This window comes from Cimex lectularius, unplaced genomic scaffold (genome assembly GCF_000648675.2).
Source record: "Cimex lectularius strain Harlan isolate CLEC.00 unplaced genomic scaffold, Clec_2.1 scaffold461, whole genome shotgun sequence".
In the NCBI taxonomy this organism is placed as follows: Eukaryota; Metazoa; Arthropoda; class Insecta; order Hemiptera; family Cimicidae; genus Cimex; species Cimex lectularius.
Genome location: NW_019392982.1, coordinates 1 through 24,121, shown reverse-complemented (window position 1 = coordinate 24,121; position 24,121 = coordinate 1). Strand labels below are relative to the sequence as shown.

Sequence of the window (24,121 nt, the reverse complement as noted above, 5' to 3'; positions counted from 1 at the left end):
GGAAGAATATTGCGCTCCACAGTGTGGTTGTCTATTGTGTATTGGACAAACATTTCACGAGAAATGTCGAGGCATGCATATGACGCTGTGAAAGAGCGAAACGGGTTCTCTTCTCTAATTTCCATATTAGTGGAGAATAGAGTCATCTTTCTTCTGTACTAGTGAGTTGTCTTTCACGTGCTGGGGTTTTGGAAGCTGAGTTGGAGCTCTAGCTGCTTGTCCTGCGCCAGTATTCTTTGGTGGTGCTTGCCTGACAGAGCGCTGTTTCTGCTGAAATAAGTTTTGCGCTCTGGGATTGCGCTGCTTTTCAGGAGGACCCCTATAGCCGCGCGCTTGTGTGTCATCCATATTAATGTTGTCACCCATGGTAGTTTTGTAGTTTCTAAGGGAAGCTATTGTATTTGACTGTATACGTATAATAAATACTACACAGTACAAATTGAAGTTCTTCTAAAAGAAAAAGGGAACTAANCCGAATCGGAAAATAAGCGATATTTATATTTGAAATTTGCGTTTCTACTGTTGGGTTTCTCTGTTGGTGTTGTGATAGATTTATGAGGTAGGAAGGGTGTAGGCACGAAGGGTCACAATAGGCCAGATCTATTGAAAGTAGCCCAAAGGTTTTTTTGTTCTGGTCGGATTGTTTTCCTGGATCGTAGGATAAACGACGGAATCCGTTATCAATGTTCTCCAGCGCCTGGATTAAAAACGGTTGAGCAAGAGAGGGATGCGAAAGGGGAAAGAAAGAGCGAGAGGGTGAATGAGAGATCGTAGCTGGTTGACGGCCGGAGCGACAGATAGCGGGCAAAGCGGAATAGGTGGCGCTACAGCCGTCGCGGCCCTCGGCTATCAGTCAGTTCGGTGCCGTCAAACGGTGAAGACCTCCTATCGGTGTGTCAAAGAAAAACACGTTTTTATTTACGTAGACGCGAATGTCACTTGGAGGTTTTTAGTTAGCGACAAAAAAATAATCATCAAAAAAACATGCACTGATCTGTTGCCGTCTTTAACTTTTTGTTCTCGGTACTTTGCCGTCGCGTTGCGGACAACGCTCCTTCCACCCACGACGTAAAAAAACTCGTCAACAATTCTCATACTGGGCGAACTGGCCGAGGGCGGCCCCTTGTACGACAATGGCGGCGGTGGGGCAACAGCCTGTCTCAGAGACCCTGGGACTCCCGGGGTGCCGGCCTCCTGGTGGGCGATGATGAACGGCAACGCTTACGAGGACCAGGCTCCTCCGACGCTCACGCCGATCAAAACTTCGCCTAGCTCGACGCCCGTGACAACGACGTCCACCAGCTCCACTTCCCCGGTGACGAGTCAGTCGGGACCCCTGCACATCCCGGCCAAACGTCTCGGCTACGAATGCATGGAACCGGCGCCGGGTGTCATCAGGCATTCTCATCACGGATCTCAGCCCTGGAACTACTCTCCCGTCGACGGACACCACGTGAGTCCGGCATTCGACCAGTATGCTCAACCGACTTATTACAATCTCCCAGACGGAAGGGACAGAAAGTCCAGTCTGTTTTGGAGCCCGCCCGACTACAAGTATTCTTCTTCCGTGACGCCGGGAACATCTTCTTCTGACCCTGCCGTGTCCACATGTCACCAGAGCTTCTCTCAGTCCTGGTGCAACTATCCTCCTTACACGGCCACCTCCAGGCACCATGTCGTCTTTCCGGACATCTTGATTAGAGGTATTATATGGGTAAGAAGTCTTTGATATATATACGCGCACATTTTCAGCACCATATTTTCCATCAACCCTAATAGCTGACAATAAGTCCGTTTGCCCTTTGTAATTTCCTAAACGATACACTTTCAATTTTTCTTTTGAAATACACATGGTTATTCCATTGTCCGCCAGAGAGATCATCCCTCCATCATGAAGAATGTGAAGAACATTTAAATTTCGTTTATTTTCGAAAACCTTAGGAACACTGAAAGTAACATCAAGGAGAGCATAATTTTTTATAGTAAAAAAGACTTCTTTTAATATTTCGGGCCCTTTTTCAAAGAAAACGCATAATTGCATATATTGGTCAAGAAGACGAGGTTTAGTCGTAGTAACTTGATTGTTTTCAGTCATTTTAATGCTTCGCAGATAGACTTCGAATCAGCAGGATCCAGAACGTCGCACTGAGACTAATACTGTGTAGATGTTCTTATGATTTATAACCCCTCCCATAAAATTCTCCCCTGTAGCGAATTTTAGAGTCAGGAGATGGGGAGCAAGGTCGGGTTCGGGGTTCTGAAAAAGTTCCTCCAGTAGGGAAACAAGATTTTTATTTTCACAAGGTTACCCTTTTACATTCGTGAATATATGGTCAAACCAAATGAATAACTCTCCGGAGATAGGGGGGGCGAGCAAAGAAAAGGAAGCCTTCCTACCTTGCCCGAGGTGGTCCAGTGTCCTCTGTTAGTCCCGTCCGGGTAACTTCCTCCTTTTTCTTCTCTGTTCTCTTCCTTGGTAATCCGTGCTTTTTTCTTTTTCTCTGTCCGAGCGTCCAGTCACCTTCCGGCTAGGGAAACGAATTCCCCCTCTCTCCGCCTTTTCCGGATATCTCTTCCTTCCCCCACTCCCGGTGGATGCGGACGCCCTCCATGGGCAGAACCCATGGGGGGGGGATAAGTGAGATAGGGGCGGTGATGAGGCCCTGGATAGGGCCGTCTGTGGTGGTTCCTCTGGGTCACCACAGTCATTATCTCGGGAAGACGGAACAAGGGAAAAATTGTTAACTTAAAATATTTATAGGTAATTGGAATATGGTTAGGTAATCGTTCGAAGAAGTCTTATTTTTTAAAATCTTTATTGTCAAAACTGATTAAGTTTAAACGGAGGGTGTCGGACATAAGGTTATCGCACGGATTGGGGATTAGGGATTATATACTATTTTAAAAAAAATGCTGATTAAGATAATAGACGGGGTCTCGACCAGCTGACGTGTCGTTCTGAGGGGCAACTAGTTACTTCATAACTCCTCCGTCCCCTAAGTTTGAAACTCCTGCGAGAAAAAAGGCAGTCCTGTAAAAACAGACGCAGGAGTCGACTGAGTCCCCCTTCCTTATGAGGGTCTTCGTTTTGAGTTCGTCCTGCTTTTTGTGCAAGTAATTTGTCTTCTTTATGCTGACGGCGAAAATAAACAAACATAAAGAGTTTTGACAGAATGCCATACATTTTATAACGTAAACATAAATTGTTGAAAATGTCGAGGGGAACATTTAATAGTTCCAATGGTTGCATTTTTACATTTAACCTGTGTATGTCTTCAAAAGATATATTAGCTTTCGCCACTCCAAACACGACACATAACTTTCGATTCTTTAAACATTGGCACAATTTTTTAAATTTAACAATGCTTCATTTTTGTCTAATTTAAGTAAACTAGTTTTATCTTTGGTAGTAACTTACTGACTGACGCAGTGGAGAATGGGGGATTCTCGGGGAACCAATACTACAGTCGGGCGCCACACTATTTGATCCAGGGGAAATAGTGAATCCCTAAAAAGAAAAGGGGGAAAAAAAAAGGAAAAAAGTCTTAAAACGAATACGATTCCCCTGCGCTACGAGCTGCCTTGTTAGTATCTGACTGTTCACCTTACTCAATAATTAAAGTCAGTAGACTGGCATTAGCCAGGGGTCGAAAAAACAAAAGAAAATTGAAACAAAACATAAATAAATAAGTAATAAAAAAAAATGAAACAATCTGAATTTAGACGAAACAAAATCCTATTAATTACGATTTGATTTACAATAGGGCTATCACGCGAAGGCCTCGCAAACGAAATTAAATTTACAATAATTGGAGTATCCTCTCAAAAAAAAATTCTTAACACAAAAAACATGAAGTCTTTTCGGAGGATCTACGGAAGAGGTCAAACACAGAGAAAACTTCCTTTCGGTTTTCGCCGAGCTTTCGACAGTTTTATACTGTCATCTTCAGGGCCTGTTTTATTATCATATAAAAAAAACAATTAAAACATGAAACAAAACAAAAATTGCACAAAAATTGAAATATCTTACTTAAACCTTAATGGGGAAATAAACGACATGGTGTTTTGGGCACAGAAGTACATTGTTTTTTGGAGCTCAGCATCTAAACATTATTTAAATTGAATAAATTAGTAATTAAAAATTACAACTAAAATTACAATAAGAATTAAAACGTGGTCGAGAAAGATTACCTCATAAAAGTCTAAAAACTAGTAAAATCTTCCTTTCTTTGTTTTTCAGGTACATGTGATCACAGTGCGTTTTTTAAATATATAAAAGTTATGGTTTCGATGTAAGAAACTAATTTTTTTAAAATAACGTTTATTCAATACAAACTACAATTTTACACAAGGATTCTATTTTACAGTGTCTATACTGTTCGGAGTCCCGAGTGGATCTGTGAAAGAAGGGGTCATACAATACAATCTACATTTTATGCTTATAATATATTCTCGGAATTGTATAGGGGAAGAATCATTTGTTGCTGCATTAGTGGTTTCGTGCAGGCGTAACTCCTCCACCCCCAGATGAAACATTCGGAGAATGTTGGTTTTCGGAGGCGGCAGCTGCTGCAAGTTGCTGTCGTGCGAAGATATACCGGATGATTCCATACCCAGAGAGTAGTAGAATGAGTCCATACAGGAGGCTCGTTCATATACTTATCGTTGTAGTGATGATTGGTTTTGCAATAGCTGGAGACAAACGTTGACTTTCTAGTCGGTTCAATTTGACATGCTTTACATTGATCGTAAATCGTGGCTGTTGTTCCTCTTTCAAACTAAGTTTCACTTCGTTGAGGAACTTTGGATGTCCTCAAGTATGTGGTGAAGAATGAAGAAGCTGTTTATTTCGAAATGTTACATTACTTGATGTAGTATTTATTAAGAATATTCCGTGTAGACTTCTAGATATTGTGTCCCCATGTTTCGTTATTGTGACGATTTCTTCTTTGGGAAAGCTGGCTAAATATTGGTTTAGTTCAGCTATCCAGGTTACATAGTTGTCGTCTAAATTGATGCTAGTGTATTGGCAGGATGATGTGTCTCCTGTTAATACGATTTCTTTCTCGCAGTTGTTTTCTTCATGATTAATCGATTGCGTTGAGCATACAGATATTGATTGAAATTTTTTACAATTATTGTCTAAAGGTACAATATTTAGTTTATTTGAATTCGCTCTTGGTTTCAGTCAATATTTTACATTTGGAACAATTGTTATAAAATTAGAGTTATGTGTTGTTGGTACTGGAATTAGTTTATATAAATCATACATTTGTTTTCTTACTAAGGGTAATTGTAAAAGATAAATAATTTGATTGTTTACAATTTTACATTGTACACTAATTAAATTTTCAAATTCAAAAATGTTCTTTAAACTTACTTCAAGTGGTAATTGATCCTCATAATACGTGGAAATTCTAGAAATTTTCTTAAACAATTCGTGAGGAGATATAATACTAGGGTGTAAAGTATGTAGTTTACAAAATGTTCATGAGTTTTCGATATCCTGTACTATATTTAATAGTATTTCATAAGTGATATGTAATAAATTGGTTGTATCTCTTAATTTCTCTAATTCAACATAACTGTTTAATTTTTTATTTACTGCTAAAATTTTCGATTTTAGTTCGGCTGGATTTTCTTCAACTACTGTTAATGATTTATTAATTCCTCAATGAGTTCATTGATTATTGAATATTGCAAATTTATTTGTTTTTCAAAATTAATTTGACTACCTTGTAGATTTTCAATATCTTTATTAAATTGAGCTCCATCGTACCTGTAATTGATTTTATGATGGATCCTTATCCATTAATCAAACCTCTTTTAGTTCTAATATTGTTAGTATTTTTTACAAACACTATTTCTAACTTTTCTAATATTATTCCTCTAGTATTATTTATTAATGCTAAATAAATTACAATGTCTCTTAATTTTCTACCATTATCAGTTACATATTATATATTATTTTTATAGCTAATATTCTTATTATTAATACAGATATATACTTCATTATAAATTTTATCCAAGTTGTGTAATTGTTGAAACAATAGGTCAAATTTAATATAATGAATGAAAGTATGTTTTGACGTTCCCAACCTGGCTGGCCCAAGATTTACAGGAATTATGCCAATGCCGTTTGTAATATCAACTATGTTGATTCCTCTGGTTGTGGTCCAGAAGAGGAGTGGGAAGAACCTGTTATCATCATTAGAGTCTTTATCAATTAGGTTTTTTCGCTACATAGATTATTTACTATACTAAGATACAAGTCATCAATATCATTTAATTTAAGTAAAATTTTATCAATCTTAAAATAATGTACAAATGCGTGTTCTGACCTTTGCATTCTAGCTTCCCACAGTTGGATTGGTATTATCCCAGGATTGGTTGTTATGATTTTAATATCAATTCCATTCAAAAGTCCAAAGTGTTGGAAGTACTTGGAACATCAGGATTGTAAGTCTGGTTTCTTGGTCTTTTAATATTTGAAATGTGTATTTTATCCTGAGTATTTTTGTGTGTAGGAACAATTCTGGCTGCTTTTAGTTTAGTGTTTATAGATTTTATTTTTGATGGTTTAAATTTTGTAAGTGTCTTACTTTGTTTTAGTTTGTTCTTAATGTACACAGTGTCAGGTATCTGTGGTTCTCGTGTTTCGTTCAATTTTCCTATAGTCCCCTGGTGCTTATGAAGCTGTGTAAGCTCGATATATAGCTAATATTTCTGCAACCCTTCCTAACACTTGGTCCGGTTCTAGTGCTTTCCTGATGATCTGGGGTCTCGAAGCACCCACACGAGTCACATCTAATAGAGATATCCCCTACATCCCCAATAGTCACTCCATAAGTTGTCCATTTTGTTTGTAATTTCTCTTTAAAGATTATCTGTATAGTCTCATATAAAAACTCTAAACTAGCATTGATGTTTATGTCAGATCCCCAGCTATCTCCGACAAATTTCATTGTCTTCATACGAGACTCCTATTTGTGGGATCATGACTGAAGGTTTTTTACCTGGATTGGCCTGGAACCATTCTTTCGGATATTGAGGTTTTGATTCTAATGATATATCTGGAATATGTCTGGAAATAAATTTACCTGGGGCTTTTTTAATATGAATCTCAGTCTTATCTTCTTGCTCTGTCTTAGCCATTGCTGTAAATAGATAATGAAAGCTTTTGAACTACTTTTCGCTGAACTTATATCTGTTATTACATCCTTATTAAAATCTAATTTAATATTTAATATTTTCATACTATCTAGCCCGAATAGCATGTCGAATTTATTGTTGAAGTTGAATAAGAATAACTCTAATGTCAAGAATTTTCCTTTAAAAGTGTCGGTATTAAGTTTAATGCTATGGCTGCCTTTACTAATTCCATGAACTGTTTTTACTTCGAATGGTTTTTTTATTAAGGGTGGCGAAAATGGTGGATGTGTGGGTATCTGAACGGTCTAGGTGTATAAGCTTTTGTGTTCCTTACCTGTCCAAAACTTTTGGATCCTTGAGTGGATTGGTGCTGAAAATCATTAGTAAGCATATTGAGCGCTTCATTAAGATCTGAGGGGTTTCTAGCTTGCAAAAGAGAACTCATGGGCTCTCTTAATCCCTTTAATAAAATCCATAAACCTAATTTCCTACAGAACTCACCCAGAGTGTCAGCATTATCCGGCATTACATTATTGAGATAACTAATTTGTAAATTTAAAAGTTTTTGAATCTTTTCGAGAAATTGAAACGGACTCTCGTTAGTTTGTTTTAATTCCGAAAGTTTAAGGACTAGGGTGTAAATGTCTCTCTTGTCTGAGTAACTGGTTAACAATGCATTTTTTATTTCAGGCCAACTACTTGCGCCTGAGTTGAAGACTATTTCCGCCGCCGAACCCTGAATTTTCGAATTGATACTTGCTAGTAAGTACTCATTTTGAAAATCTTCCGGATTCGTCCGTATGTAAAATTTGTCAACTAATTTTTGACAAATACCAATGAACCTTGCTAACACTTCAGGCTCGCCCTTAAAATTGGGTCTCATGTTGAGATACTCGCTTTTTAACGTTTCTGGAAACGGGGGATTCATGATTTTATGAAATTCTGTACTAATTGTATGTGCCTTATGTTTAATTTTACAAGATTTTTCAACTCCTTTTTTAACTTCAAATTTACGTAAAAACTGTTTTCTTAAATCTTTTATAAGACCTATTTTGTTGGTGGCAATGGCAAAATTTATAAAAGTTTTTTAATCAACTCACAGTACTAGGTGACACGCTTCCATGTGAATTCCTGTGTAGAGTCTCTTCGATTGATTGGTCCTTGCGGTAAACAATTGAATTGAAGAAAATTATATTCCAAATTGTTAATTCATTCAGGTGTTTTTGTAAGTGTTGAGTGTTAATTGAGGGGTCCGAATGTGTGTGTCGAAATGTCAACGTGTGTAGGAATATCTGCAGTGTATATGGAAAATAGAAAAGGGCCAAGTATGCTTCCCTGAGGAACACCCGCCCTTATGCGTATATAAGGTGAGAATTCAGTTCCCTGACGGACTCGATCATTGTTGCCAAATTGTTACACCCAAAAGTTGTTTCGGGTCAGAGCAAAATTTATCCCGGTAGCTCGTCGGGAGTGGGGGGGTAAGAGTGGAGGGACAATACACAAAATATATATAAAAAAAAAAAATAAAAACAATATTAAAAACCAAAGAAATATTGATGAGTTGGGCGCCACCCCATTTTATGCGTCCAGAGTAATGGGGAACTCCTTTAACAAAAAAAAAATATACCCTTGTCTATACTCTAAATAAATTTGAGAAAAATAAATAAATAAACAAAACAATCAATATACGAGAGGAAAGTAGTATTTTCTATAAAAAAAAAAAATAAATTATTTCCTTTATTCCATGGCGGACACTCGCCATGGGGGGGGGGGGGTTGCACTCCGGGCAAGGAACATTTATAACATTTTGTGATAATACGGCTCCAGTAGCAAACTTAGAAGCGTCTGTTGTCAGGTAGAACGGTTTTTCAAAATCGGGCATGTGTAGTATTGGGTTGTTTTGAAGTGAAAAGTTTTTGTTTTTGTGATGTATGAATGGGGAATTTGGAAATAGCTTCAAGTTTCGCGGGATTGGGTCGGATGCCTTCATTAGAAAGTCTATGTCCAAAAAAGAAGGAGTTCCTTTTTGAAAAATTCTGTTTTGTCTAATTGAATTTTTAAATTGTATTGTTTAAATTTCCAATATGCTTCTACGCTTCTCGTAATTTTAATATGTTATGTTGTTGGAGAAAATAATGCCATCCATGTAAACTAATACATTAGGAATTCTTGTAAATATGATGTTCATACTTGATAGCTTGCTGAAATATTGGCGGAGCGTTTTTTAAACCAAATGGCCTTCGTAGGAATTGAAAATGCCCTGCCTCGGTGGAAAAAGGTGTTTTAGGAACTGACTCTGGGTCCATTTCAATCTAATGGAACCGTGAGGCGAGATCTATTGCAGAAAAATATGTTGCACGACCTATTCTGGCAAAAAGATCTTCAATTTTTGGTAACGGGAATTTATCTTCTATTGTTATATTATTATGTTTTCTATAGTCAATTACCATTCTACTTGTCTTCTTTCCAGAAGCATCAGCCTTCTTAGGAACTATACCAATTGGATTATTATATAGGGCATTAGAATGTTGAATTATCTTGTTTTTTAATAATTTGTCTATTTCTATTTATAGTTCTTTCTGATACACTTGTGGGAATCTATACTTTTTCTGAATAAATGTGTTTTTCGTCAGTTGTTAATATTTCATGTTTTAATATACTTGTTCCTCTTATTAACTTCGGGATATCCTTTCAATAATATTAATTTTTTCTTGTGTTCTGCTCCATTCTAATTAATGAGAGTATGTCTTCCCTTACTTGACTCAAGTTTGAGCGTATTGACATTTCGGGGCATTGGCCATTACTATGTCTTCTTCGCTCGTACGAGTGCTTTGCGTTTCGTCAATGTCCATGAGTCTAGGTAAACGGTCATTGTGTGAATTTGACGTAGCAAACTGCTTCGTTTTTTGTATTATTATTTATATATTTTTTTATTTAAATTTAAAATTGATTCATTATTCAATTCTGGTTGCTCGAATGTAAGTTTCAGTGGCATCGATCTACCAGGGTAAAAACGAATATTGTTACTTAAATCTATTTTTATGTTGAAGTCGTGCATAGTTCTATACCATAGCAAAACGTCATATTTGTCTGAAAAAGGAGAGAGGTGAAATTTCGCTTTTACACGTTTTGAAAGATTTCGTACAAACTTAGATTTTTCTCCGTACTTTTTACCACTCGGTTTGGACTTAGGGTTCCTAGTTAAGGAAGTAATATTTGTAGGGTTGAGGTGGGTTGGTTCTGTAAGACTACTGATCCCGTGGGACTCGTTCTATAAACCCTTTTTTAGTCTTACTATTTCGTATCAATTATCACGACACTACGTCATCACTGGGGGGGGGGTCTCACAAGGGCTCACTATTTCGACGAATCGCACATTTTACCCAAAACCAATGCCGTCTGTCGTTGAATAATCTGCATGATCTGCTCCGTTAGACATCTAGCGACTGCCGAATAATTGCTCCTGCACCATTAGTTCGGTGTTGGTATTTTGTCTGGGACTAGAATCGCAATTCTTTTATATTTCGTCTGAAAAGTTTCCGTGATCTCCATCTCTTTTACTCGCTTCGAAGTTCAAGATTTTCCCTCGATCTGAACCCTCGCCAATCCAAAATTTCAAATCGCCTCTAATAATAATTATTATTGAATATTTAAAAACTCCGCCTTTATTCTCCGTCAGCCTATTCCACTTCTGAACTGTTAATTAATTCTAAATAATTCCACTTTCAATTTTAAAAGACTAATTTGAACAAGCACGTTTTAGACACCGTTCCTCTATCGTTCCGGATCAGCAACCGAATGACCTGGTTTTTGGTTATATCTCTTCCCATTTGAAATAAATTCACTCTAAGAAGAAAAGTCTGAATCAAAATCCTTCTCTTAAGCTTCCTGGTGGAGGGGGGGTGGCGTCTCGTCGATCGGAGGCTGGGCCAGGTCGGGTGGCCGCGAGGATGGGTATCCGGGCGCTCTGGGCGCGTTTAGCCCCGGACAGTAAGGCACGTGGACTTTTCCATAGTGCTTTATATGCAATGTAAATGGTTTTTATCTACGTCCCTCGGATACTGTTCGTTAAAATAGAATCATGGTAAACTGTGGTAATAAATTAGAGTGCCTGGCTGTCCGCCCTGGGGTCGCTTGCCAGGTCGCTGACTTTGGTTTGCGGGTTCTACTCCCTCTTCATTTGGTCGTTAGATATGTTCATTGAAACTTCCCCCAAATAAATCCTTGACGTCCTCGCGACTTTTTTAAACGACTTCTTCGATAATTTGTTAAAACAAACCGGTTTAAGCCTTGACAATAAATTATATTCCGTGGTATTCGCTTATAACGTTCTTCACGGGACGTAGGGAAGTTCAGATAAAGGGTACATATTTTATAAATGGTTCACTTGATGTAGAAACAGACTTGCAATTAGAAAGATTTTCGTTTGTTAATATTTGTTTTATACAATCATTATTAATTTTTGATTTATTTGTACAATATGTAAAGTTATTAATTTCTATGCATATAGCAGTGAATAAATCATCCTTCGCCTTGAGTATTAAGGGTGGATAAGTGTATATTGTAGTTGCTCGGGAGTTTTTAAGAACGGTATAGGATAGCAGGAAACAGGCATCAAAGGTTTGGCTTTGTCGGGGAATATTAATAAAATAGTAAATATTATTATCAACAAAAGAGCAATGAACTTTAGTTAGTTGCCAAAGCGTTCTAAGATCAGGTGATATAAACGTAATTTTTTTTTTAGTTTCTTTTAGAGACTCAAGATCATCGTATGTTAAAACAGAAGTATGTAGCATTTTTAATTTGCAAACTTTCTCGGTCTTTTAACGAGGTTAGGATGTATTTTAAATTGGTTTTTTTTTGTGTAATGTGGCTGTTTTGTACTATTCGAATACTTTGCCTTTTTATATTTCGGTTTGCTAAGTTTAAACTAACTAAGTAAGTCTTTTACGTAATCTAGTTCCGTTTTTATCTGTTCTAAATTGATTAAATGAATTAATGTGTAATATTTGTGTTATATGTGTGCTATCAACGAGAGTCTTAGTGCTTGGATTAGAGGTTATTTTTTTCGTGTTTTATGATTACGTTTTCTGTGGTCAATTACCATTCCAACTTTTTTCTTTCTTGAAGCATCCGTGTTCTTAAGAACTACCCAAATCGGCCTATTGAAAGGCGAATTGGAATGTCGGATTATTTTATTTTCAAGCAATTTGTCAATTTCTACTTTAATATCCTTACGGTACACTTGGGGGTACCTATAATTTCTAGAATACACTGGTTTGTCATCAGTGGTTAACATTTTATGCTTTAGTATGTAGAACTTAGTCTATCGTTTTCTCTTTTTATTATTCAGGGCATTCCTTTAATAATTTTATTATTTTAAATTTTTCTTCGGAGTTCATATGCTCCGTTCTAATTAGCTCGGGTATTTTCCCTTATTTCTTCCGAAGCCACAGCTTTCGACCTTTCGGGGCAATTGGCCTCTAATGAGTCGGCATAGCTCGTAGGGGTGCTTATTTTGTCGATGTCCATAGGATCGGGGCAAATGGCCATTACCTGCTTGGATTCTTCTTGTCTTCGACATTTATATTTTTTCTTACCTTTTTAAAATATTTATTATTTACTTCTGGTGGCTCGAAAGAGAATCTCAATGGAATCGTGCCACCGTCATAAGAAAGAATTTTATTGTTAAGGTCTATTTTTACGCCTAGCTTCTGCATGGTTTTATATCTTAACAAAACTTGGTATTTATCTGAAAATGGGAAGAGATGAAATTTCGCAATATCTGGCTTTTTGAAAATGTTTGAAAGATCCAAATTGCAAGATTGTTCTCCGTTTTTCTTTCCTGTGGGAGTTGAAATTATAAAAGGGTCATTGTTTAGAATTATGTTTTCGGGTACAGCGTGAGGGGTAATATAATTTTCTGACGATCCAGTGTCGATTAACCATTTGAATCCGAACCGATCAACAAAATGTGGTAGGGACTGAGAGATGGAGTTTATTTGATATTCGGGGGGCTGCCTTTCGATTCTTTGCAGTTCTAAAAAATGGTCAAATTTTTTTGTCAATGTGTGGATGCTGTGTTCTAATCTGCCAATTCTGTCTCTCGAAATATAGTTTGTTTTTGCTTTTACGCAGTGTGTTAATTCGTACGGGGACCTCAACTCTGATATTCGAGGTTTTCCCACCGATCGCATAGAAACTGTGTTCTGAGAGTCGCGTTTAATGAATGGTCTTGGCCTATTAAAAGGGTGATTAGGATCGTTACAATTTTCTGGTTTTTTGAAGTGTTGACCATGATAATTATTGGAGTGGAATTCTGTTGTCAAACGTAGTGTTAATGTATTTGGATTGATTGTTGTTGTGGTGAAAATGTTTAGGACCATTAGAGAAAGCTTGTACGTTTGAGAGTAACAAAGAACATTTGTTATACATTGTGCTTCTTACATCATCCAAAGACTCGGGATTAAAAATCATAATATGGTTGCTTATGGCAGAGGGTAAACATTTGTATACTACTACTACTATACGTCTTTATTGTTTAATACAAAGTTTACAGATCGGCATTATATATTACAAAGCAAAAAAGACATTCCTCATGGTTTAAAACCGTCTGAGGGAGTCTAGCACATAAACTTATATAACTAAAATCTCTCTTATTNAAATGATTTATTTCATGTGACAGGAGTACATTTCTGGCAGGGCCAACTAACTTGCTCTTTGTTTTTATAAATAAAATATTATGATTATAATCTCTTTCTACTAAATTTTCAGCACAAAGGACACTGTAGGCTGTTTCAAGAATTTCACAAAAAAATGCTAATTCTGAAGGGTTTCCATCAAAGAAAGGGATATGATCATAATCCTCTTTTGCAATTTTATAGTTAATTTTCTGAGACATTTTAGTGGTTATAGGTGAAGGGAAGATAATTGCGAAAGATGAGGACTCGCTTCTACGCTGGTGTTCTTCTTCGCCAGGCTGTCTGTCTTACTTCTTGGTTCTTGCTCTTTTCTCCGTCTTGAGGCGATTTTTCACGTTGACCGCCCCTGGATGGGACAAATGATCGCAGCCGGAGATCTCTCGGTCTTGAATTTGTTCTTGAACCGCGATTTAAAGCAACGATATGCTCGCTAAAAATTCTCGTTGGGTCGGTTGGACGCAACTGCGGGACAAATGGTCACGACTTTTAGCTTCGCGGTCCCTGTTCCGGGCGCCAGTTAAATAACCGCTCTGCGGAAGAGAATTTTTAAAAAAGGAAGTTTTATTGTAAAATATTACAATAGTGGAACCGACACTATGACGGACAGAACGCAACAGTAAGAGTGAGCCCCTTCGTAGCAGATACAAGGGGTTTTATACATATTTGTTTAATTAGTTTAATTGGTCTAAGGGCTGATGTGTTTGGTTGCAATGATAGAAGGGATAAGAAGGGCGCTTTATCGTCTCTGGCCCCTAGGCTAATTGGGTCTTGGATATCTGGCTGGCTGATTATCTGTCACCTCTGACCCTCTCGACTTATCTGAAATGCTGGTTGTCTACATGAAGTGTAGGTCGTTTCTATAACTTCGATGACGATGGAAGAAATAACATCTAGCTTACAGTGGAGGAAGAGAATCCGTACTGTGTGCTGAATGCTAGGCAGAAAGACCGAACCCGCCGGGACGTCTCCCTACTAACGGTATTGTCCAATCCTAGTTCTTCTGCTCTGGAAGAGTAAATACTCGATCTCCTGGATTGAATGAAATTTCGTTCGGCCAAAATCGAAATTTCATGCATGTCTCCCCAATCCGACTTCTGCCACCAAAATTTGCGTTGGTGTGATAACCAACGTCAGGATTATCGGGTGGAGACTGACGTAGAAGTAGACTTACGCGGGCAGAGGAAAAATTAACTTCTGTATTAAAAAATTAATAACTTCAAGATGTAGGGCTTACGGAAAACAGACTCGTCAAATATTACAATCAGTCCTATTATATACCCTGGTGGGAGCTCTAGGAAGGATTTAACAATGGTGGGAGTGAAGAGTGTTGGTAAAGTCTTAAGTCGGTACAAGGGGGAAAGATTTTTTTCATATGGTTTGTACGTAATAACAAAGTTATTTCATTAATTAATTATTCAAGATTATAGGGACAATTGGTCGCGTTATTTTTGGGTTCGAGGATTGTTCTAATTCTTCCACTTCCATGGGCTCGGGACTTAAGGTCATGAGTTCATTGGAATGAATTACGCATAGACATACATTATTATTGATATTAACAATCCCTTCTTCAATGTTATATTTATATAGTTTTTGATCGATCTCTATCTACAAGCCAATTACCGTTTTTCCAATCGACAAAATCCGGTAATGATTATTAATCGTTTTTAGTTCGAACTGGCTGGGTGGTCGTTCGGTGATTTGGGGTTTGTCTCTAAAAAATGATCGGTTAGATTGTTGACCGCTTTTGTTAGTGAATCAGTTTGTTCTTTCATATGTCGCATTTCATTGTGACGGAATTTACCTTAATTATCTAAATGAGTTAATTATGCGAATTGTTTTGAAAATTCTTAAAATTCTGTCCTGAGGATACAGTTCTCATTGAGACTGTATTTTGGGAATCCCTTTTTCGAATAGGCAATTGGGGTTTGAAAGGTTGATGCTGAAATGGTCTGTTGTAATTGGTTCGTCTGGAACATTGGGTTTTCGTTATGTGGTATTTTACAGGGTGGTAATGGTGTCAAAGGTTTTTTGAAATATATTTTATTAAAGGCATCTAATGTTGTAGTGTATTTGAGTTGTTGTAAAATGATGCTTCAATCATTTATTAATTTAGTTCGTGCATCATCTAAGTCTGTATTTGTAATAATTGTAAATGTGCACTTAATGAAGGATGTACACCGTGTACTAGCGTTCTGATTATTGTTGCATTTAATTGAAATGTTAAGTGAATCAAGAATTCTCCTGACATTCGATCTAATCGATAACGTGTGATTACTGTAGTTCTTTTTTCATCTAATCTGTTTAAAAATTCTATAGGGTGTTCTCTTGGGGTATGATCTCATGAATGTTAATTCTTCTGTTAGTTCCGGGATGGTTCGATTATCAGCCAAATTTTTCTTTAATGCTTTAATTAGTTCAATGACTGTTGAACAATTATTGTTAAAAGCTACGATTTCAGTAGGTACTTCTACACATGGCTGAATTGAAGAGGAGCCAGTGATTGCTTTCTCTTTCAATAATTGAGGGGTCAGATGCAAAAGGGTGTGACAAAATGCTGATTTTGAGAAGACGCTGTTCAAAGTCCAGTTCATTTTGAAAATTCTACAGTAAGTAAAAATTAATGTTTTCTCAATCATCATTATTAGAGTGTTTTTCTCTAACTCATATCAAAAGAAGAAATTGTTTGATAACCATCACTGGGGTGCCCAGCACGTACAAGTCAGAAGTACATCACTTTTGCGACTAAAAGATTTTCGGTGATTATTTCCTAAAATTTAGGATTATTTATTAAAAAATGAAAATACCACTATCGCTACATCATAAAGTAGTGTTTTTATTAGAATGAACAAACTTGAACCAGAAGTAAGAAATTTTTGTTATTAAAATGGACCAAACTTTAACTAGATGCAAGAATGTTTTGTTTGTAATGGAAATAAAGAAGCAAAAAATCGTTATTGAAAGTAGGCATGAAGATGAATGTAATCAAAATAGCAATCATTCGTCAGATTCAAAATGTGTTGAGATGTCTGAGCAATCCTCATCATCGGGTTCTCGTGGAGGTCCAGGTCGAGCAGCTGGTGTACTGGCACCTATCTGGTTCCTATCATTTTGAGGAGCCTATTTCTTGGGCTCAGGTAGGCTGTGCTGTTATTGTAATCGACAACGATTTCAGAATAACATCCCTTTGAGGTTTTAGCAACGACCTCTACAGGAACACACTTAATGAGATGTATTATCTCACCTCTTGTTAATGCCGTATAACCTGGTTGGTCCCTTCTTATACGCATAGGCGAATTCGTCTTCAGATGTATATGCTAGTGCGAGTAAATTGGTTAGTATAGTTGTTTCAGAATTACATTTCTGCATCATTAAATTGTTATACATGCTATTCATTTTATTGCCGATATACCGCTCTACGTATACTATCTTCGTATTAATATAGGCGCACAAATCGGTATTTATCGGATTACTTGATTTAAAACTGAAAAAGTTTAAATTGTTCTTAATATAAACTATTAAGGAAGTTTTATTGTAAAAGATTACAACAGTGGAACCGACACTAATGACGGATAGAACGCAAGTCTAAGTATGTGATATACGTGGAGTCTTTAGATCTGTCATATTCTTTCATGTAGCAGTTATTTGCTTCACTGTATCTGTTTGACACTTGACAAATACCACCCCTTATGCCTTTTTCAATCATTAAAATCTGGTCGTACTCGGTTAAAAGAGCTAATTCTACGTTCGTATATTTTAACATCGCATCCCAACTGAGGCCTGGAAGAGTGAAATAATATGCTGGATCTAATTTATGAGTTTGAAGGGTTAAATTTCGAAAATTTTCAAAAATATCCGTCAGTAAGACTACATCAATTTTTAAGTAAATGTCACTATACTCTCCAATAGTTTGGCAATTAAAAGCTTTCCATATTTCTTTTGCATGTCTTTCCATATTTCTTTTGCATGTGTGTAATCTTCATCTGAAATATGTTTTAATATGATCGGCTATAGTATGGTATATCCCATCGAGTAGTGCAATGAATATATATCAACTTACGAATACGTGTGTATTCTTCAATCTCACGTAGTAGAATGACGATTGAGATATTTGTAACAGCTTGCATGACGATTACCCCCACCGAATATAGTTTTGCATGTCTTAGACATGTACGATTACGTTACTTGCAAGCGTCCTACAACTCAAATGACGTCACGTAAGAGATCTTTTAGCGTTTATATTCATGTGCAAAAATTTATCGTATTTTGTCAATATCGGTTTGTTGACAATGTTTATGTTCTATACTTTCGAACCCTCCTATACTAGGTAGGAAATCACTAAGAACCCAAATTAAATGACTTATAAGAAAAGAAAAACAATACAGCATCGGAAAAGTATAAAAAGGTTCATTGTTTGATTTTTATCTAGTTTGAAAGATGCGTTTAATAAAGCAACAAGTCAGTCTGGGATTAGAAGACGTAGAAGGCAAATCTAAGATAGGAACGATTTCAAAGCATGGTGTACTTTTTCCAGATAGCGTGCGATGTTTAATATGTGGACCATCAAATTGCGGGAAAACAAATTTAATGATCAATTTATTATACCATCCTAACGGTATAAAATTTCAGAACGTTTACATATTTAGTAAATCGTTGTACCAACCAAAGTACATACAAATGAATGAGGTTTTTTCGAATTTAAGTGAAATCCGTCTTCATCTGTTCGAAGATAACCAGGTGGTTCCATTTCCTCAAGATGTACTTCCAAATTCCGTTTTCATTTTCGACGATATAGCGTGTGACAAACAAGACCGCGTCAGATCGTACTTCTGCATGGGTCGCCATAACGGCATAGATTCATTTTACCTATGTCAAAGTTATACGAGAGTCCCGAAACATTTGATAAGGGATAATGTCAATTTTCTTATACTTTTCAAACAAGATTTATGTAATATGAGACGCATATACGAAGACCATGTAAATTCGGACATGTCATTCAAAAAATTTTCTGACATTTGTCGAAAGTGCTGGGACGATAATAATTTCGGATTTATTGTGATTAACAAAGATTCTTCCATAAAGAATGGCCGTTATCGGAAAGGTTTCGATACCTATATATTGTTTTGAAGTAGAGAAAAAAATTCATTTATTCTTCAACATTGGAAGAAACAACTTCACCTTGTTTAACAAGTGAAATCGAAAAAATAAGGAATAATATTAGACAAAAATATAAGGCACTAAAGCGATTAAAGGAGGAAAATGATGAATACCGTAAAGTTAAATATAAAACCTATTGTTAATGCTATAAAAGAAACCCGTACCCCTCCGCCTCAAGAACATAATCGAGAGATAGAGGAAGAAGCGTCACTTAGACAAAAACGATTATTTCTAGAGACTCTGCCCAAAGGTAGCAAAAACGTATTGGACATATTCAGATCACAGTCAGGCCATGATCTAAGTTTTTCTTGTAACGACGATGAACAGCGTAAAGAAAATATCGAATCGTCCAAACTCAATGAAAGTATTGATAACGAAGAAACGTGTAATTCATCTATGAAATTTTCTCGTCCTGAACTGTTTGAATACACTCCTTCCAAACCTTTGCTTGAACAATTGAGTGAGGAAGTCAAAACCCCGGATGGGATAAAAATGACGTTTGATTTTTTGGGAAAGTCGGTGAGACACCGTCGAAATATGTTATGAAATTTTTAAATAATGATTTAACAGGATTGGATGAGACTTACGGTATACGTTTTGATGGAACGCGATTTACATTTGGTGACAGTGTGGTAACTATGGGCGATAATGAATTAGAGATTGGAGAAGAACGTTATATGGCCACACCAGGTTTAATGGAATTGTTGTTCATGAAAAGCCCAAATATGTCCCTTGTCGATTCCGAGGATAAAAAACAGTATAAAAATATATTAACGCATACGAACGCTCATAGAAAACGTTATAGTAGCAGTGGCGAGATAAATGTCATTAAATCACATCCAAAGTGGGCTGTGATCTCATCTCTTTTCAAATATGAACCTAGGAAACAAAAACTATACCCCTATAACAAAGCTAAACGCGGCTTTGGAGCAATTGATTTGAATCACCTCATAGAAAGATTAAAAGTATTACTGCCTTCTCGAGAGCAAAATAGTAAATCCGAAATAGAATTCTTTGAATCTAAACTTCGAAATGCAGGTGTCACAATTATCTAGTAATTGTTTTTAAGGAAGGGATGGGCCCACCCTAGACTTTGTCTAGGTCCCAGAGGAAATCCCTCGATCGGTCTGACTATAATTTTGAAATTTGCCAGATACCTTTTTTTTATTGATTTTACTTTTAATAACAAAGTATTACTACTATTATTTTAATAAAATGTAACAGTATTATTTTAATAAAAAATAAAAGGACATGAAATTATTTTATGGTTAGAATTATTTTTAAACAATTTATTATTAGTAAGCAACAAGCTTGAAATGAGATAAATGAAGCATAAACAAACTATAATAATGACAATTGTTGAAACAAAATATATTCCTTATATTAATTATAAATGATATTAATGATATTTAAATAAAAATGAAATTAAACCTTTTCTTTGAATTTTGGAAATAAATTTTTTAACAAAGTAATAATTATAAACAGCCTAGATTAAGGAAAGGGACTTACCCTCGGAGTCTGGAACGTTTTACTTTTTTTAAAATTACTATTTCACATGCAACAAGGATGGCAGCGTCTTAACCAGTGAGCAGATCACCTCTATCTGTCCCACCATGTTTTTATTCACGGCCTATACTCGGCCCCTCCTTTTCTTAGGCTTTATCGCCCCGCGTTTACATCTCCAATCGAAACTGCAGCGTGGCAATTTCCAATTGTGACGGCCCGTAAGATGGGATCGTTACACAGGTATAATAGTATAAAAACCCAGTGTTCAATGGATATGGACCATTTCGTCACAGTTTTTCTATCATGTCTGAGGTAAAACGCCAAATAGTTGATGAACTGCATCGTCCAGCAAGAAAAAATTTCAAAAGACGTAAAGTAATAATTAAGGGAATTGGCGATTTGTGGCAGGCAGACTTGATTGAGATGATACCGTATTGTAAAGAAAATAAAGGTGTCAGATATATTCTAGTGGTAATAGATTGTTTTTCAAAATATATATGGGCACGTGAATTGAAAAGTAAGAAAGGGTGTTAAATAGCAGAAGCGTTTAGGAAAATATTGGAAAATTCCAATCGGCTTGTACCAAGAAATTTGCAAACTGATCAGGGTAAAGAGTTTTACAATAAAGAGACAAGCACTATGTTTAGGAAATACGGTATAAATCACTATTCCACCTACAGTAATGTGAAAGCATCTATAGTTGAACGGGCTATTAGAACCTTAAAAACGATGATGTGGAAAGAATTTAGCCTCCGCGGGTCTTACAAATGGTTATCACTGTTGCAATCTATACTCAATGAATACAACCATAAAAAACACCGTACCATCGGGATGGCACCAGCCAACCGGGAATTATTGAAAACAATTTATTAGAAAATATTTTCACATCAAAAAATATAGTTAAAAAATTACCAAAATTCAAAACTGGTGATTTTGTCAGGATATCGAAATAAAAAGCACAATTTACTAAAGGTTATACTCCCTCGTGGTCTTCCGAAATTTTCAAAATATGTAAAGTTAAAAAACCAAATCCTGTAACATATATATTGACAGATTCAAAGGGACAAGAAATAGCTGGAGGGTTTTACCAAGAAGAATTACAACTAGTTAAATATCCTGACTCTTATTTGATAGAAAAGGTTTTAAAGAAAAATAAAGGGAAAGCCCTAGTAAAGTGGTTAGGATATTTAAATTTAAAATTTACATATATAAAATGAGCTAGTTTTCACTGTCAGGTCAGTGTGCGAGGAGAAAACGATAAGTGGAGAACATGGTCCGGCAACAAAAGTCAAAACGAATTATTCGCCCACCTAAGAAAATCGGCGGTGGTAAATTGTGTCGTTTGTCGAAAAAAGCAAAGCAAGTATTGTCTACTTTTCCGCGATGTAGTTTGACAAATTTTGATATTTCTAGGATAGCACCTTTGCGAAAGATTCCAGATTTCAGAGGTGTATTTATGAGGGATACCCTCCCTAAAAAACCACACACAAACGAATGTGCGGTAGTTAATTTGGATAAAATTTCCGGCTCTGGGACTCATTGGATATGCTATAGGAAAATAGGGAAATTAGCAAGGTATTTTGATAGCAGTGGTAATGGGAAACCTCCACCTCAGCTCGTGAAATATCTGAAAAATATCCGTATAACTACAAACAAAAAAATTTATCAGACTCCCAATACTAATCTCTGCGGCCATCTTCGTTTGCTCTTTTTGTTAGGCCTTATAAAATAATCGATATCTAAAAGATAATTTCAGTATCTTCTCCGGTAGCTATGGGTGTAGACTTCACAAAAGTATATAAAAAAGGGATCTATAAACGGAAAGGGTTCAGTCTTTCAGGGGGAATTAAAGAGAAACCACCTATCATTTCAAAAGAAAATATTGCGTTTTTGAAATCAGCAGGATATCATATTTTACCAAGATGTCAATGGAAATATTAAATTTGGAAGAACGTCTTAGTTTCGATGAAATTGTAGAATGTGTAGAACTACATTCCCATTATCCTTATGCATCGACGAAATTACAACTGGCGATGAGATTAGAATCACTGTTCAACACCAAGATATTTACACCTTACCATGTGAGAGTTTTATCTACTTAGAGGGCAAATTTTTAAAAGAAGACGGATCAGGTTTACCAATGAACAGTAAACTAACCCAGAACGCTTTTGCGTTTTTGTTCGATGAAATCAGGTATGAAGTCTGCGGAACAGAAATTGATAGAACTAAAAGTCCCGGGATTGCCAGTACTTTAAAGGGATTGTGTTCTATAAAACGTGGGGGTGTTAATGAGAATGCTGGATGGATAGCGGCAGAATCTAAACATCTTACTCTAAATTCATGTGAAGGACATTTCAATGTTTGCATACCTTTAAGATTGCTACTCGGGTTTGCAGAAGATTACCAAAAAGTTATTATCAACGTAAAACAAGAACTTATATTGATACGATCAAGAAGGGATGAAAATTCGTTCATTTCTACAGACCAGTCGGAAAAAGCGAAAGTAGAATTGACAAATCTATCGTGGAGAATACCTTATCTCTATTTAAATGAATATCAAAAACTCGTGATGTTGAAACATCTGAAAAGGGAAAAAGTTGTATCGGTACCGTTTAGAAGCTGGGAATTGTACGATTACCCGCTTCTTCCTACTACTCAGAGACAATTGTGGGCTGTTAAGACTTCAACGCAAACGAAAAAAACCCCATTTTGTACTTTCGGCTTTTCAAATATCGAGAAAAAATAATTCATTGGTGGATGCGAGTAAATTCGATCATTGCAATTTGACTAATGTAAAACTTTTTTTAAACTCGAAATCTTACCCGTACGACGACTTAAACGTAAATTTTTCCACTAACCTGTACGGAATGTTATATTATATGTATACAAATTTTCAAAATAATTTCTATTCAGATCTTAATCCATCCCCTTTACTTTCATTATCCCAGTTCAGAGATGACGCTTCCATAATTGTAATTGACTGTGCTAAACAGTCCGAATCCATAAAAACGGGCCCAGTACATGTGAGACTCGAGACTCCCCCCAGAAACAACTGCATATTGTCTAATAATACATGATAGAATAATAGAATACAACCCACTGTCCAACCTCGTTCATAAAATGGTATAAATTAAAAAAATTTGAACCTTTCAATCTATTCATCATGATGACTTCGAACAGAGCACGTGTCGTAGAAATTCAATGCTTTGTAGACAATAAGAATGCATATATAGTGAAAGAATTGTCGATAGTGGATCTCGATTGCGAGTCAAGTCAACATTGGATTTTCAAACCTCCGGAAGAATGCGTACTGAATATTACAAGTCTCAGGATAAATAATTGGTTGTATCGGTATTTCCACAATATAAAATGGGAAGACGGCGATGTAGACTACAACGAAATAAATCATATTCTGCACTGTAATCTTGGTAAATATAATAAAATATTTGTCAAAGGTTTGCAAAAGAAGTTTCTTTCAGTTTTTACTGATTATGTTATCGATCTCGAAGATTTCGGTTGTCCTCAAATTAAAATTTTGACATCAGTGGAAAAAGGTCCACGGTGTTTACTACATACTTCTGCAATTAAGATGTGTACTCATTTTCGGG

The 24,121-nt window shown here is 36.3% G+C and overlaps 1 protein-coding gene across 6 annotated transcripts; it reads left to right on the top strand.

Annotated features, from left to right (window-relative positions):
* Positions 1-836: 836 nt before the first annotated feature.
* LOC106670536 lies at positions 837-17,371 on the top strand. 6 transcript variants are annotated; one of them, XM_024229582.1, is made up of 3 exons: positions 837-1,703; positions 7,843-7,914; positions 13,927-17,371. In XM_024229582.1, exons 1-2 carry the CDS (start codon positions 1,205-1,207, stop codon positions 7,890-7,892), a joined length of 549 nt encoding a protein of 182 aa, XP_024085350.1. In that variant the 5' UTR covers positions 837-1,204; the 3' UTR covers positions 7,893-7,914; positions 13,927-17,371. The 6 variants fall into 6 exon arrangements, 5 of the variants coding, with proteins under 5 accessions (XP_024085350.1, XP_024085348.1, XP_024085349.1 ...); XM_024229580.1 differs by lacking the exon at positions 13,927-17,371 and adding an exon at positions 9,350-13,727; XM_024229581.1 differs by lacking the exon at positions 13,927-17,371 and adding an exon at positions 9,399-13,727 and having other exon boundaries at positions 838-1,703.
* Positions 17,372-24,121: the final 6,750 nt, after the last annotated feature.

What these genes read in the sequence shown, in the direction of transcription:
- LOC106670536 (XM_024229582.1), top strand. Translation starts at nt 1,205, where the DNA reads ATGATGAACGGCAACGCTTACGAGGACCAGGCTCCTCCGACGCTCACG. An exon ending in TCCGGACATCTTGATTAGAG is followed by an intron (nt 1,704 to 7,842) that starts GTATTATATGGG and finishes TTTTTATTTCAG; the next exon opens with GCCAACTACTTGCGCCTGAG.